Here is a 16150-nt window from a genome sequence, read left to right as displayed (position 1 = left end):
ATAACTTATAAATCCTGCATTGAGATCAGAACTTTTAAACTGGTGTTCTAAAGCAATTATGATGTAGGTGAGACACAGCGTGATCCGACTGCTCAAAACTCACAAATCCTTTTCGAGTTGCTTCCAGAGAAATGCTTTTTCGTGCCAACAGTTGTTACAACTCCCCTCATCCTTGCGTAGGGGAAACAAAACTTGTGACTTCCACAATGCTTTCTAAGGCCCAGGCAAGGGTCAGAAGAAATGACCATCAGAACAGTCATGATCCAATGCAAGAATGATCTTGCTTTCTTTACCCAGAAACGGGTTGATCAAAATTGACCATTACAATGGCACAGTAGATCATATTTTCCCCTGACAAGGAGAAACAACATGTCCATTTCACACAAAGTTACATAATTTCTGTCTCTTGCAGATCTGTTTACTTATTAATCAATCTTGCTTCATTAAGGGTCTCAATCACATGACTTGCTTGGTCATACTGCCTTCAATTTCTGTTTCAATTTCCCAAAACATCAGTCATAATCATATGTCCTATAAATGTCCCATCTGGTCCTTCTTTCTGAAATAACAACCATAGTTCTTTTGTTCTTCCAAACTATTAACTTTGATTATGGTTCCTACTTGACGGTGCCTTCTGCCTGACTACAAGCTGTGGATGGTTTTACTATGAAAAGACTTTGTTATGAAAGGTTTTCAGCCTGTGTTAACCCTTAACTAACTAAAATGTGAGTCTATAACACCCTATTGTATCAGCCTCCACATCCACCCACAGCAATGCATTCCAGACACCAATCACTCTTGTGTTTAAATAAAAAACTTCTCAGAATCCCCCTTAAACTTTCCTCCACTCACCTTAAACAGATGTCCTGTGGTATTAACTAGTGTCGCTCCAGAAGAAAGGTGCCATCTGTCCACCATAAACCCATTTTAATCTTGTATACCTCGATTCAGTCACCTCTAATCCTTCGTCGCCCCAAAGAGAAAAGCTCCAGTTCTCTCAACCTTGCTGATCCTGCTCCCAAAACGAACTCCTCTCCCTTTAGCAGGTGCAACTCAAAAGAAGAAATTGGAAGTTTTCCCCTGATAGTGTTGCATCAGCAGATCTCAACTGAGATTGGACTCGAGTCGATGAGGTAGAACTTGAAACGAAGGGTTTCTGACAGGGATGAGGTTACTACCACCGAGCCAGAACATGTAGCCACTGATCTGTCTTGACACTGATGAGTGTGTTTAATTTGAAACGACGTGGCTATAAAACAATTTAAAATAGATCTCCTATAGCTGCCAACGATCTTTGCCTGGAAAACCCTCCCTAAACCTTTCCACTTTTGTAATCTTTCCTCTGGGCACCCCTTAAACTCTTCCACAAAGAGGCATTTGACGACAGTCTGTGTGCAGGTCCATGGAAGATCGTGATGGACTCTCAGTCCTGTATAGGGCTGAAGGGGAGACCTGTCTCATAGACTCAGTCCTGTAGGCTGCCTGGACCAAGGTGGATATCCACGTTGGAGATCACAGAAGCAGCAGTCTCAGGGGGGCATCTTCTCATGCAACTTGCCTTTCAATTGGCTTGGAATAACTTCTTCCATTAAGGGAATTGTATGAATGGATGCCAAGATCCTTCTCTCTTTATCTAGAACAGTGATTCTCAACCTTTTTCTTTCCATTCACATACCACTTTAAGTAATCCCAATGCCATCGGTGCTCTGTAAGGGGTTGCTTAAGGTGAGGTGTGAGTTGGAAGGGAAGGTTGAGAATCACTGCTCTAGACCCAATTGTTACTGAAATATTTTGCTTGGGAAAAATTGTCATTGGCCCATTTCCTTTGGAGTTATGAAACCGTGCACATAACAAGTCAATGAGGTATGATTAAAACAGTGATTTTCAACCTTTTTCTTTCCACCCACATACCACCTTAAGCAATCTCTTACTAATCAGAGAGCACTTATGGCACAGGGAACACTTAAAGTGGAATGTGAGTGTAAAAAGGTGCAGAACCACTGATCTCGAACAACAAAATTGGTTGGGGTGACACCAGTAGAAATAAAATTAGAGTTACAAATTGCAGACAGTCAAGCTAACACCTGAGAGAGGAACAGACCCTACACTTCAGGCTGAAGAGTTTTAATTAAAACTCCCAAGAGCCCATGTTACTGAAGGGGAGAAACATAGAAACATAGAAGATAGGAGCAGGAGTAGGTCATTCGACCCTTCGAGCCTGCTCCACCATTCAACGAGATCATGGCTGATCTTAAAGTTCAGTACCCCGTCCCCGCCTTCTCTCCGTAACCTTTAATACCCTTATACTGAAGAAATAGATCTAATTCCCTCTTAAATATATTTAATTAACCTGCCTCTACTGCCCTCTGTGGCAATGAATTCCCCAGATTCACCACCCTCTGGGTAAAGAAATTCCTCCTCATCTCGGTCCTAAATGGTTTGCCTATTATCCTCAAACCATGGCCCCAGGTTCTGGATTTTCCCATCCTTGGAAACATCCCATCTGTCCAGTCCTGCCAGAATTTTATATGTCTCTATGAGATCCCCTCTCAATCTTCTAAACTCCAGCGAGTACAATCCCAATTTGCGCAATCTTTCCTCTCATTCCTGCCATTCCAGGTATCAGCCTGGTGAATCGCCTCTGCACTCCCTCCATTGCAAGAACACCCTTCCTTAGATAAGGTGACCAAAACTGCACACAATACTCCAGGTGTGGTCTCACCAAGGCCCTGTACAGCTGCAGTAAGGTATCCTTGTTCCTATACTCAAACCCTCTTGATATGAAGGCCAACATACCATTTGCCTTTTTAACCGCCTGCTGTACCTGCATGCTCGCCTTCAGAGACTGATGTACAAGTACTCCTAGGTCTCTCTGCACTTCCCCATCTCTTAATCTATTGCCATTCAAATAGTAATCTGCCCTCCGGTTTGTATTACCAAAGTGGATAACCTCACATTTATCCACATTGTAGGGCATTTGCCATGGATCTGCCCAGTCCCTCAATTTATCCAAATCACACTGGAGCTTCCTGACCCCCTCTTCCGTACACACAACCCCTCCTAGCTTAGTGTCATCTGCAAATTTGGAGATATTCCATCCAATCCCCTCATCCAGATCATTAATATAAATTGTGAATAGCTGGGGTCCCAGTACAGATCCCTGTGGTACCCCACTGGTCACCGCCTGCCACTCAGAAAACGAGCCATTTATCCCAACTCTCTGTCTTCTACCTGACAGCCAGTTCTCAATCCACATCAATACTTTGCCCCCAATCCCATGAGCCTTGATTTTGGAAGCCAGTCGTTTATGCGGGACCTTATCGAAGGCCTTTTGGAAGTCCAGGTACACCACATCCACTGGCTCTCCCCCATCTATTTTACCTGTCACCATCTCAAAGAATTCCAATAAATTTGTCAAGCACGATTTACCTTTTGTAAATCCATGTTGACTCCGTCCGATCCCTTCTCTGCTAGTCATATGCTCCGCTATTACATCCTTAATAATGGATTCCATCATTTTGCCCACTACTGATGTAAGGCTCACCGGCCTATAATTCCCCACTTTTTCTCTACCCCCGTTTTTAAATAGTGGGGTAACATTAACTACCCTCCAATCCATGGGTACTGATCCTGAGTCTATCGAGTTCTGGAAAATAATTCTTAAAGCATCTGCTATCTGAATGGCCACTTCCTTAAGTACCCTAGGATGTAGATTATCAGGCCCTTGGGATTTATCGGCCTTCAATCCCATCAATTTCCCCAAGACCATGTCCTTAGAGATACTGATTTCTTTCAGCTCCTCCCTTGCATTAGTCTCTATGTTTCCCAACATCCTTGGGAGGTTATTTGTATCCTCTCTTGTAAAAACAGAACTAAAGTAAGAATTTAATTGGTCTGCCATTTCCTTATTCCCCATTATATATTCCCCTGATTCTGACTGCAAGGGACCTACTCTGGATTTCACCAGTCTTTTCCTCTTGACATATTTATAAAAGCTTTTGCAGTCGGTTTTTATATTTGCCGCAAGTTTACTTTCGTAATTTATTTTTGCCCTCTTGATTAATCCCTTTGTCCTCCTTTGATGCATCTTGAACTGCTCCCAGTCTTCGGTTGCGGTACTTTTTTTGGCCAATTGATATGCTCTCTCTTTGGACCCAATGCTGTCTCTAATTTCCCTTGTTATCCACGGTTGGGTCACCTTTTTTGGTTTATTTTTATGCCAAACCGGTATAAACGATTTTTGCAATTTCTCCATTAGATCTGTGAATGCTTTCCATTGTCTATCCACAGTCAATTCCCCCATAAACACCACCCAATCAATCTTACTCAACTCCCGTCTCATACCATCATAATTCCCTTTATTTAAATTCAAGAAATTCCTCCTCATCTCGGTCCTAAATGGTTTGCCTATTATCCTCAAACCATGGCCCTGGGTTCTGGATTTTCCCATCCTTAGAAACATCCCATCTGCATCCATCCTGTCCAGTCCTGCCAGAATTTTATAGGTCTCTATGAGATCCCCTCTCAATCTTCTAAACTCCAGCGAGTACAATCCCAATTTGCGCAATCTTTCCTCATAAGTCATTCCTGCCATTCCAGGGAAATCCATTGTGTGGACATCGCTTCCAGAGTGCTCACTGCTTCCAGTTCTACCCATTCAGACATCTTAACTGCTTTAAATTCTGCAGAGAATGTAAAGCAACACCACCACTTGGGGGCACTCCAAGTTCACCTATGGCTTTTCCCTCTGGACAAGCAACCAAACATTATTAAAGTGTGTCTTGAAGAGGCTTCACAGCAAGAGCTGGAAAGTGAGATTACTCCAAATGTCTCTATTTCCAGCAATAGTTTGAAATTCCTTTTGCACAATACACTTGCGTGGAGTATGAATAAAAATGCAGAGGAGAATATTGTTTGGTGGCACAGTTAGCGCAACGCTGTTACAGAGTCAACGACCAGGGTCTGAATGCAGAGCTATTTGTAAGGAGTTCCTCCCGTGTCTGCGTGGGTTTTCTCTGGGTGCTCCGGTTTTGGCCCCCCCCCAACATCCAAAAATAAACCACGGTTGTAAGTTGATTGGGCAGCATGGGCTCATGGGCCTGTTACCGTGCTGTATGTCTAAATTAAAATAAATAAAATAATATAGGAAAGGAGTTCCTGAATATAGGTTTCCAGCATCCAAGGATACAGCTGTTAACAGAGCAGAAACTAAGAGAAGAATGAGCAAAAAACTGGAATTAAAGAGTTGAAAACATGAGGGGAGATGTAAAACCAGAGCACTTTCAAGCAGGAGTCCATGGTAATTAACAAACTCAGTAGCAAATGGGGCTTTGGTGCAAGATAAGATGCAGACTTCAGAATTACAGAAAAAGGCAATGAAGGTCCTTCATCTTATTTCTGCATAACATAATTTAAATTGAGACACAGACATACAGCTCATTAACAGGCCCCTTCAGCCCACGAGCTCATGCTGCCCAAATACTCCAATGAATTACAATCCCCATACATTTTTGTGAGGTTACATTTGCCTAAGATTGTGATAAGTTCTGATTGTGGACTTTTGGAGGGGGAAATTAGGAGAACACAAACCAGTCCTCATCGATGGGTCAGCAGTGGTAAGGGTCAAGAACTTCGAATTCATGGGTGTCACCATCTCTTGAGATCTATCCTGGGGCCTCCATGTTGATGCAATCATGAAGAAGGCTCGCTAGCAGCTATATGCCAGTGGTGTTTGAGGAACAGATAGATCACTGCAAACACCAGGACAAACTAGTAACATCCTACCTCTTCTCATCACTTTTATTCTTCTAAACCCCAGCACTCTCTCTCTGCAATCATTTAATTTCTAATTTTACTCAAGTTCTGATCAAAGAACATCAACCCAAAGCACTACCTGCTGATCTGCTGAGTGCTTCCACTTCCAATTTCCAGTGGGTGCAATGTTTTGTACTTCCAGCCAAAATGATGCAGTGGTGCAGCAGGTAAGGACACGAGTTTGATTCTGATCTCTGGCGCTATGGTTTCTTCCCACAAGAATTCCAGTTTCCTCCCACATCCTTAAGACATGCTGGTTGTTGGGATAATTGGCTTCTGCAAATTAACCTCTGCCTGGTGGGTGATAGGAGAATCAGGAGGAGAAATTTGAGTGAGGGTATAATTTTACAGAGGAAAAAAATGGGAATTTGCTTTGTGATCTACCATCGATATGATGGGGTGAATGGCATCATTAGTCATGAGAAATTATGACCATGAATGTATTACTGTCTTCAGCCAAGATGATAGAAGGATGTGGAAGCTATGGAGAGGGTGCAGAGGAGATTTACCAGGATGTGGCCTGTGTTGGAGAACATGTCTTATGGAGCAAGGTTAGCAGAGCTGGGACTTTTTGCTTTGGACTGAAGGAGAATGAGTGGTGACTAATAGAAGTCTACAAGATTATGAGAGCCATAGATAAGGTGGACAGGACAGCAAGTACTTTTTTCCAAGGGCAGGAGTAACAAACATCTGTACAAAGAAGGGAGGAAAGTTTAGGGGAGACATCAAGGTTAAGTTGTTTACACAGAGAGTTGTAGGTGTCTGGAATGCATTGCTGGGGAGATGGTGGAGGTTGGAACAATAACAACATTTAAGAGGCTTTTAGGCTCACGGATGAAGGAAAAATAGAGGATGTGAGATTGGGAAAATTTAGTTTTTTTTAAAGGTATATATAGGTCAACATCATGGGTCTTAGGGCCTGTTCTGTGCTATAATGTTCTATGTAATGGAAGCAGGCAGTGCTTTTGAATGAAGATAAACTACGGTCAATTATCTCAAAGGGAAAGACAAGACTGGAAATACAAGGACCAATTATGTTGGTTATGCTGGCACAGCATGAGATAGTGACTCTGGAGAGGCCCTTCAGTCAGGCAGCAGAGGAGAAAGAACAATTGGAGGCATTCAAACAAAACGTTGTAGATCAAGAAAGATGGGGAGTCTGGAAAGGAAGTGTGTGTAGTCAGGAGACAGCCGACTTGAAGGTGGTGGAGATAGGCTGGAGAGCAGGGAAGGGGGGAGGGTGAAGGCTAAAAAAAAAAGTGACCAACCAGTTAACTGGTTTTTTTTAAGGTATATATAGGTCAATAATACAGTGGAATAGCAAATTCAACTGAACAGGAGGTGGATCTTATGAACAGGGTGTGTTTGGAGGGAGAATGATGGGAGTGGAGGCAAGCTAGAGAGAGCTAAACATTATGGGAACCCCACTTCCTGTGCAACTCAGTTTTTTTTCGCATTTTCCTCCATCTTTTCCGGCAGAAGTGAATGATCACACTGCACTCCCTCTGCAAAGTTGACAGGATTTCTCCACAGTATCTTGCCTTATTTTTAATTGCTCAACCAACATCACCCACAGTTTTCTGCTTTGGGGGCATTAACCATGTTTACAGTAGGAAGTTTGCTATAAATGCTTTGCACAACCCCAAGATGATGAAAAGTCAGATTTGGAGCTTATAATTTAATTGTTTCACATTTTAAAACAACAGTGAATAGAGAACATTAGAGAAACTGGCCCTTAGGTCCTTCTAGCCTGTGACAAACTATTATTCCCATTGATCTGCACTCGGACCACAGCCCATCCATGAACCTGTCTAAATTCTTCTTAAATATTAAAAATGAGGTCATATTCACCACTTTAGTTGGCATCCACACTCCCACCACTCTCTTCATGAAGAAGTTCCCTTTAATCTTTTCCCCTTTCACCCTTAACCCATGTCCTCTGGTTGATATCTCACCTAACCTGCTTGCATTTAAATATACCCACCATAATTTTGCACACCTTATCCCCTCATTTTTCTACACTCCAGGAAATAAAGTCCAAACCTGTTTGAACTTTCTCCGCAACTCAGTTCAGTGATTTCTACCTTTCACAAATTGTAATATCCAGGGTCACATGGGGGGGGGGGGGTTGGTGTTTGATGTAGACTAATAATAAACTACCACCAAGCAGGATTAGCTCCTATTGATCCAGGAGCATTCCTTCAACCTTACCTCATTCAAGGTGAGGGGGACTGCGAGTCCAGCCAGATTACAAACAGTGTAGTTGTAACAAACAACAGTTGGCAAATATCCAAAACTGTTAAACCTAATGGAAGCTGGAGGGACTCAGCAAATCAGACATCTTCTATGAAGAGTTTGTATTTCAGGTCAGAACCCTTCTGAATCTTGAAAAGAGTCCTGACCCACAGATGCTACCTGGCCAGCTGAGTCCCTCCAGATTCTCAATGTTTGCTCAATCTTCCAGTAACTGCAGTCTGTGTGGTGTGTGCTTTTTTTCTAATGCAACACCAAATATTCCACAACAGTTCCACTCAAACAGGGCCCTTAAAGGTCTCAAGGCATTTCACAGGACTGAATCAGAAATAATTATAAAAATGTTTTAACCTTTGCAAATGGCTCTTAGATCTCCACTGCAAGGCACTCATGTCAGAAGTAATAAATATGGCTTTAAAATGGCTCATGCACTTTCACCGTGGCATTTACAGAACAAATCCAAACACACAAAGGCAGGCCTGCCTTATATAAAGAGCATGTGATGTGTATGATCAACAGTGAAAAGATCATTAATGAAACATTTTTTTAGAGAAACACCCACAGCTGTTGATTAAAGCAAAAGGATTACCTTGACCAAACTTTGGTTAATCTTGTCCTTACCATGGGCAATACTTTACCTGCCCCTTTCCTGATGGCATCTGCCTTACACCGAAGAACAGACACTGGAGGTGGCACACTGGGATCAGAGGAGAGTTTGATCCATCTTAAACCACAGGACAGAAACCAGTAATGAGATTTTGAGTTGAATTATATTCCCCTTCTTAACCAAGACATAGTGACGGCAAATCACCAAATAGAAAACTCTGCTGAGATAAGCAAGTGGAGCACAAGATTTGCGTGAAAGGGCAGCAGGCATGAAGCCATCGGTGAGTTTATCAGCTTGACGAAGTGGAGCCACATTTACCTGTGCTTTGGTTGTCAACCCGACCACACTGTCAGGCTTGAAGAAGGTGAAGTCGATGAGCGCCTGGAAAAGGGCAACGGCTTTTTCCGAATGGCCAGTCTGTCGCAAGAAGTGACACTGTTGCAGGAAAATTGCTGTAAAAGAGGACAGAGCACATTGTTTCATTTCTAAATGCAGCAAAACCAAGGTGTCATAATCCCCCCCCCACCCCAAAAAATCTCCGAGACTTCCACTTATTCAATGGTTCCTCGTGCAAGAGTGGAACCCAACACTGTGGATGGTGTAAAACACAAAAGCTACAGAGGCTGGAATGTTTAAAAGGTTGCAGAATTTCTGTGAAGGATTCTTAATCCCTTTCCCCTCTCCCCCTCCCCCCCCCCTTAGTAGTCTCTCAATGTCTCTCCACCTCTCATACCTTCTGTCCAGTATCCTTTCATCTCTGGGCCCCCCCCTAGCTCATTTCCCCTTTACATACGGAATATCACCCCTTTCCCTTTAATATTGATAAAGGGTCCCAACATGAAATGTTGACTGACCATTTCTCCTCATGGCCTGCTGTCTGACGTGCTGAGCTCCTCCACCAATTCTTTGTTTAGTAAAAATGATATGTCAGGAACAGGGAGGGGCTGAGTTGAAAAGGATGGAAAGCAATAGGCAAAAATAGAAAGAAAAGCCAGTGTTGTGGGGAGTTGTATATCAAATGGCAGGAAGAAAGGACAGTGAAAGGATTTGAAACAGTATTGCAGATAATTCAACATGAATTTACGGAACATTTTTAAGGTCATGGCTACTAATGCTGGGGTAAAATCAATAACATCCCTATATTGGAGCAAGAGTACTGCCTTCCACCAATAAGTGTGCACTAGGTCAGCCATTCTCTACGGTGGTCATACAGCCCCACCTCCAGGGGCCACAGCACTTTCGGGGGGGGGGGGGGGGGGCACGGATTGAAATCATAAAATATTTTATATGGTTTTTTTTGTGTAGTCGGTAGGAGAGAAGTATGGAAGAAACCAACTAAACTTGACTACTTCATGGTAAGGGGGCCTATAAACTTTGAGCAGAGATCCCAGGGGCCATTGCCAAAAAAAATATTGAGAATGGCTGCCCTGGATAACCAACAACAAGAACAGTTCACAGCCCTGGCTTCAATGTTTAAAATAAATATTTATATTTTTAAAACTTAATTAAAGAGCATCTTGTTCTCAATTCAGCCACAACTATTTGGAAATTCACACTACAATATAGGTAGGGGATTAGCCATGCATGTTTATGGGATCCTCCTTAAGAAAACAGGCTGTTGTAGCGGCCTGCTACCTGGCAAGTGAACCGGCACTCAAAATGGCAGACTAACGTGGCGACCACAGAAAGCCCACACATACTAATGGCCTTCACTGGCCAGGAGCCTGCACGGCGGAAACCATGTTCAATCAAAGGTCTGCTTGCTGGTGATGCCACATCCATCTGCAGCGGCAGGGATACCGGGCCCAGTGGCAGGAAGCTGGGTCCATAAAAGCAGGGTTGCGGAGATCAATAAATCAGTCTTGACTTCATTTACACCCGTGTGTGTGTCGTTCTCTCGCTCTGCAGTAGGGCCTTGCTACATTGGTGACCTTGACTGGTCCAAACAAAATTTGGACCCGAAAATGACCAGCCCGTGTACACTCCACGCAGTTTCGCTTAAACTGCCAATGTCTGGACCACAACCACTGGTGTGGTTTGAACAGGTTTCCATTGATTCCACGAAATACTACTACTACGTGGTGATCTTGCTAGACCAGGACTGCAGAAAGGGTCATTGACTTCCTACAGCAGTCTCCAGAACAGGGCAAATATGAGGCCTAAAAGAGCTATAAACCTGCACTTTCGGGCTATTGAGGCACACATGGACAGTCTGGGGAACAGGGCTCCATCCATCCTCATGAACAATATGCTGGCTTTGGCCAAGGGACACAAGCCTTGCCTGCTCTTTGAGGAGATTTTTCTGGAGCAACTGCTTGAGGATGTCCGTCTGCTACTGAATGACGAGGATTTTTCAGCGACCCCCTCCCCCCCACCACCCCGGAAAGCCCGGGCGGATGTGCTCTGGAGAGCAAAGCGGGACAATGGCATATCAGTAGAGCAATTTGCTAGGCCCCGCACGCAGCAACCAATGAGGCTGCATCCGACAATGGAAAGGCAAGTGAAGTCTCCTGATGCACAATACTGTTTCTACCAACGATGGAATATGGAGGCCCGCTGATGCCCCCCCCCCCCCCCCACCTGTATGTTTCAAGGAAACATCATGGTCAGCTGTGGCCATTACAGCGGCTGGTCAATGAGATAGCCTCTTATACATCTGGGATACACTCTCAGGTCGGTGTTTCCTGGTGTACATGGGTTCAGAGTTCAGCGGACAGGAAGCCGGGCTTGGCCCTGAGGACAGGAACAGCAACAGTATCTGGACTCTCGGCACCTACACCATCCTGATCTGTTTCGGCAATAGCTGCTTCACATGGACCTTCACGCTGGGAACAGTGGCACAACCACTCCTGGGCGCAGACTTTCTCCGGGCACACTGCCTACTGGTAGGCGGTTGGTACACACCAAGACATTACAAACTTTTTTCCTGGCCGAGGCAAAGCTACCAGCCCCCACCAGGCAATGAGTTTACCCACATCCTAGCAGAATTCTCCTCCATAGTGGTGTCACAGTTCACCTCAACCAAGCCCAAGCACGGGGTGAGGCACCACATTCTTACAGAGGGGCCTCCAATTCACGCCAGGGCACGCCACCTCCCTCCAGAAAAACTCAACTTCGCTAAGGAAGTGTTCAAGATGGGGGAAGATGGGGATCGTGCCGCACTCTGACAGCCCTTAGGCCCAAGGCAGCAGGAGGTTGGAAGCCATGTGGAGACTACCACTGCCTGAACAAAGCCACCACGCCAGATAGATATCATGCACTGCACATGCAAGATTTTTACAGTAAATCTACAAGGGGCCAGCATACTCTCCAAAGTCAAACTGGTCTGGGGCTATCACCAAATCCCGGTCCACCCAGAGAACATCCTAAAGACCACCCTCATCACCCCATTCGGCCTGCTTGAGTTCCTGAGGATGCCCTTCAGACACAACAATGCAGCCCAGACATTCCAGAGGCTGATGGACGCGGTGGGATGAGATCTCAAGTTCGCATTCATCTACTTGGATGACATCCTAGTCATCAGCCGCAACCACAAGGAGCACGCAGCCCACCTGCGACAATTATGCACCTGCTTGAGCGACTTTGGCCTAACAATCAACCCAACCAAATGCCAGTTTGGGCTCAAAACCATCAACTTCCTGGGCCACAGGATTAACAGGCATGGAGTCACACCATTGCTGGAGAAGGTAGAGGCTGTGAGGCACTTCACCAAACCTCTCACGGTGAAGGGCCTACAAGAATTCGCCGGTATGATCAACTTCTACCACCATTTCATACCAGCAGCAGCCCACATCATGCACCCACCCCCTGTTCACATTCATGGCAGGGAAGAAGAAAGAAATCACCTGGAACAAGGAATCACGGCGCCCTTCAAGAAGGCGAAAGAGGCACTGGCCAACACCACATTGCTAGTGTACCCGGAGAAAAACGTCCTGACACCCATCACGGTGATGCATCCAGCACAGCAGTCAGGGGAGTGCTAGAGCAATTGGGCGAGAGACAATGGCGGCCTCTGGCTTTCTTCAGCAGGCACCTTTGACCACCCAAGCTGAAAAGCAGCGCCTTTACGGACCATAAACCACTGACTTTTGCATTTAATGAAGTGTCGGACCTGTGGTCAGCTCTGCAGCAGAGGTACCTGTCATACGTGTCAGAATTCACCACCGACATCGAGCACATAGCTTTATCACGACCAACAGTGCAAAGCATACAGACCCTGTCCCGGGGATAGTCTATAAGGCCCTAGCAAAAGCACAGCAGGCGAACCCAGAGATACCAGCACACAGGAGCGCGGTGTCGGGACTCCACCCAGAAGACATCCTGGTAGTTCCAGGTAACACAGTGCTCCTCTGTGACATATCCACCAGCCACCCCCACTCCACAGTACCCGTGACCTAGAGGCAACAAGTCTTCGATTCAGTACACAACTTGGCACATCCAGCCATCAGGACAACTGTTTGCACGGTAGCCAACAGGTCCGTGTGGCACGGCCTCCAGAAGCAGGTCAGCTTGTGAGCTAGAACCTATACAATGACGTCAAAAGTCCAACAACTCTTAAGTCATTCAAGCCAACATGAAAAAAGTTCAACCACTTACACATAGACATTGTGGGACCACTGCCAGTATCCCGGGAGGCACGATACCTACTGACAATGGTCAATCGCTTCACAAGATGGCCGAAAGTAGTCCCACTGACAGAAACAATGACAGAGGCCTGCACCAGAGCCCTGATAAACACTTGGATGGCAAGCTTTGGATTCCCAGAACTCATGACTTCGGACAGAGATGCACAGTTTGCCTCAAGCCTGTGGACAGCACTGGCAAACCTATTGGGGATGCAGCTCCACCATGCCACAACATACTATCCCCAGGCAAACGGGCTGGTGGAGCAGTTCCACAGATACCTAAAAGCAGATCTGATGACTCAGTTCAAGGGACCCAACTGGACAGACGAGCTTCCGTGGATCCTTCTGGGGATCTGTTCAGCTCCCAAAGAAGACCCAAATGCCTCAGCAGCAGAGCTGGTGTATGGCGCACCTTTAGTCATTCCTGGGGAATTCGTGCCTGGTGCTAAAGACCCAGACAAGCCACCCACAGCAACCCTGGAGAAGATCAGGGAAAGACTGGATACCTTGGCCCCAGTGCCACCCACACAGCATGGGCAAACAAAAACTTTCATCCCAAGGACTTGAGGACCTGCAGGTATGTCTTCGTCCACAGGGGAGCACACCAGGCACCATTACAACGGCCGAATGATGGATCACACAAAGTGATCAGGCACAATGGGTCAACATGCATGCTGGACAAGCAGGAAAGAAGACATTCACTGTTGACCCCCTGAAACCAGCACACCTGGATACAAACCAACTAGTCAACAAAGGCAGACCACAACCAAGGACGACAATGTCCACATCGCCAGTTCTGGGGGGGGGATCATGTAGCGGCCCGCTACCGGCACAAAAAATGGCAGACTAACATGGCGAGCGCGGTAATGGCCTTCACTGGCCAGGAGCCTGCACAGAGGGAACTACAGCCAATCAAAGGCCAGCTTGTCGGTGACATCACATCCACTTGCAGTGGTGGGGATACTAGGCCCAGTGGAGGGAATCTGGGTCTATAAAAGCAGGGCTGGGGACATCAATAAATCAACCTCGACCACCTACCCATGTGTCATTCTTCTCTCGCTCTGCAGTAGTGCCTCACCACATATCATTTACTGTATTACAAGAAAAAGAAAAATTCTTCTCTTCTTCACCCCCCCCCCCCACCCAATCCTCCTTATTTCCTTTGTAATTCAGAAATAATCAGGAACTTTGGATGGGTTTTCCATCCTTGGTCAGGGACATGGAGAGCTCAGTGTACGAAAGAACTGGATCAGGCCTGGGTTGACTACTCACTGGGCAAACAGGAGGCCTGGTCTACAACCCCGAAATACACTAGATAACCTCCAATTCCCATAAATTTTTGAAGGGTGGGAAGAAAGCAGAGGACCCAGAGGAAATCCACACAGACACCCAGAAAATGTACAAACTCCTTAAAGATAGCGGCTGATTCGAACCCAGGTTGCTGGCGTTGTAATGGTGTTGCACTAACCACTACGTTAACCATGCTGCCCTTTCCTTCCCAAAATATTAAAGACTTCAACCTTCAATGAAATCTCTATTCCCTCTGCATTAGTTTAACTACAGTTCCAGAATCATTCTTTCTGTACCTTCTCCAGCAGGAACCCCTCCTTTTATTTTTAATTCCGGTATCTGAAGAGCTTGAGTGACTGTGCAACAACTGCTCATAATCCAAATTAAAACTCTGCCTTACCCAGCATGGCTTCTTCTGTGTTGGGAAGTGCAGGGTGAGACACAAGGGTACCATCTAGGGCAGCTGCGAGAGTGGTCAGACATTTGCCATAGATGGCATTGACCTTGGATGTTGAATACGTGGTGAAGTGACTCTGACTGAACAGGAGGTATCTCTGCCACAGGGTAGTGTTGTTCGGGTGAAGAAAGATCACTTTTTTCCACTCCTTGATTAAACTGGACGGCTCCCAAGATTCCTGACACAGCTCCAACCGGGCGACTTTTAGCTCTGCCTGGTTAGGGTTGCTCTCAATCGCTCGCTCCAAAATGGCCAGCTTCTTCTCCAAAGCAATCCGACGTGACCTCTTCCTTTTCTCATATTCTGACGCAGCCACAGTGAATGGATTTGGACCTTGCATTAAGTCATCCTGAAGGAGGAAGGGAAGGGAAGAAACCTCATGAAAAAATTAATCACTGCCACAGCACTCTTCAAATTTATTGTCAGAATACATGCAAGACATCACATACAACCCCAAGATTCTTTGACCCACGGGCCAGGCAGAATTTCTACTTAGCAGTAGTGCAAACTGTACTCAAAAAAAGATTTGTATACAGAAGAGAGAAATGAAAACAAACTGTGCAGTACAGAAAATAAATATCAATAATAAATAATTTGCAGAGAGTCCCTTCAATGAGTCTGATGGTAGAGGGGTATCAACTGTTCCTGAACCCAGTGGTAAGAATCTTGTGGCACCCAGACCTCAGGAGTGAGAGCAACAGCCTGCATTTACAAAACCGTAAGTTACAGGAGCAAAACCAGGCTATTCGGCCCATCGAGTCTGCTCCACCATTCGGATCATGGCTCTCAATCGTGGTATCGAAGTTCAAAAGCAACATAACAATCATCATACTCAGATTACATTTACCTTCACAGTTTTATCGGATTTATTTATCATCATTTGGGGGCATGTTTTTTGCATTCAGTCAACGCTTCTTCCTGTTTTTCAGATACTGTTTGCTTCCCTAGAGGTCTCTGATTTCTACCAATTGCTTTTTTGCCTTTTGGGAGATAGGAGGGTGGGGGAGAAGGATCACAAGTAAATAAGCTTGTAACCTACTCTACAACACCATCCACCAATAGACAAGGGGGACAATTACACAAGGGCAAAGTATTCCTGCATAA

The 16150-nt window shown here is 45.4% G+C and overlaps 1 protein-coding gene across 2 annotated transcripts in view; it reads right to left on the bottom strand.

Annotated features, from left to right (window-relative positions):
* nrde2 (NRDE-2, necessary for RNA interference, domain containing) overlaps positions 1-16150 on the bottom strand; it is a 78881-nt gene that overhangs the window by 33533 nt on the left and 29198 nt on the right. For both annotated transcript variants that reach the window (XM_069915903.1, XM_069915904.1), the window contains exons 6-7: positions 14990-15395; positions 8993-9126 (exon numbers count right to left, since the gene is read on the bottom strand). In XM_069915903.1, coding sequence (XP_069772004.1) covers positions 8993-9126; positions 14990-15395 — 540 coding nt within the window. The remainder of the gene's footprint in view (positions 1-8992; positions 9127-14989; positions 15396-16150) is intronic.

Source organism: Narcine bancroftii, chromosome 2 (assembly GCF_036971445.1).
Source record: "Narcine bancroftii isolate sNarBan1 chromosome 2, sNarBan1.hap1, whole genome shotgun sequence".
Taxonomy (NCBI): domain Eukaryota; kingdom Metazoa; phylum Chordata; class Chondrichthyes; order Torpediniformes; family Narcinidae; genus Narcine; species Narcine bancroftii.
The sequence above is the reverse complement of the archived record's forward strand: the minus strand, read 5'-3'. Positions and strand labels throughout refer to the sequence as shown.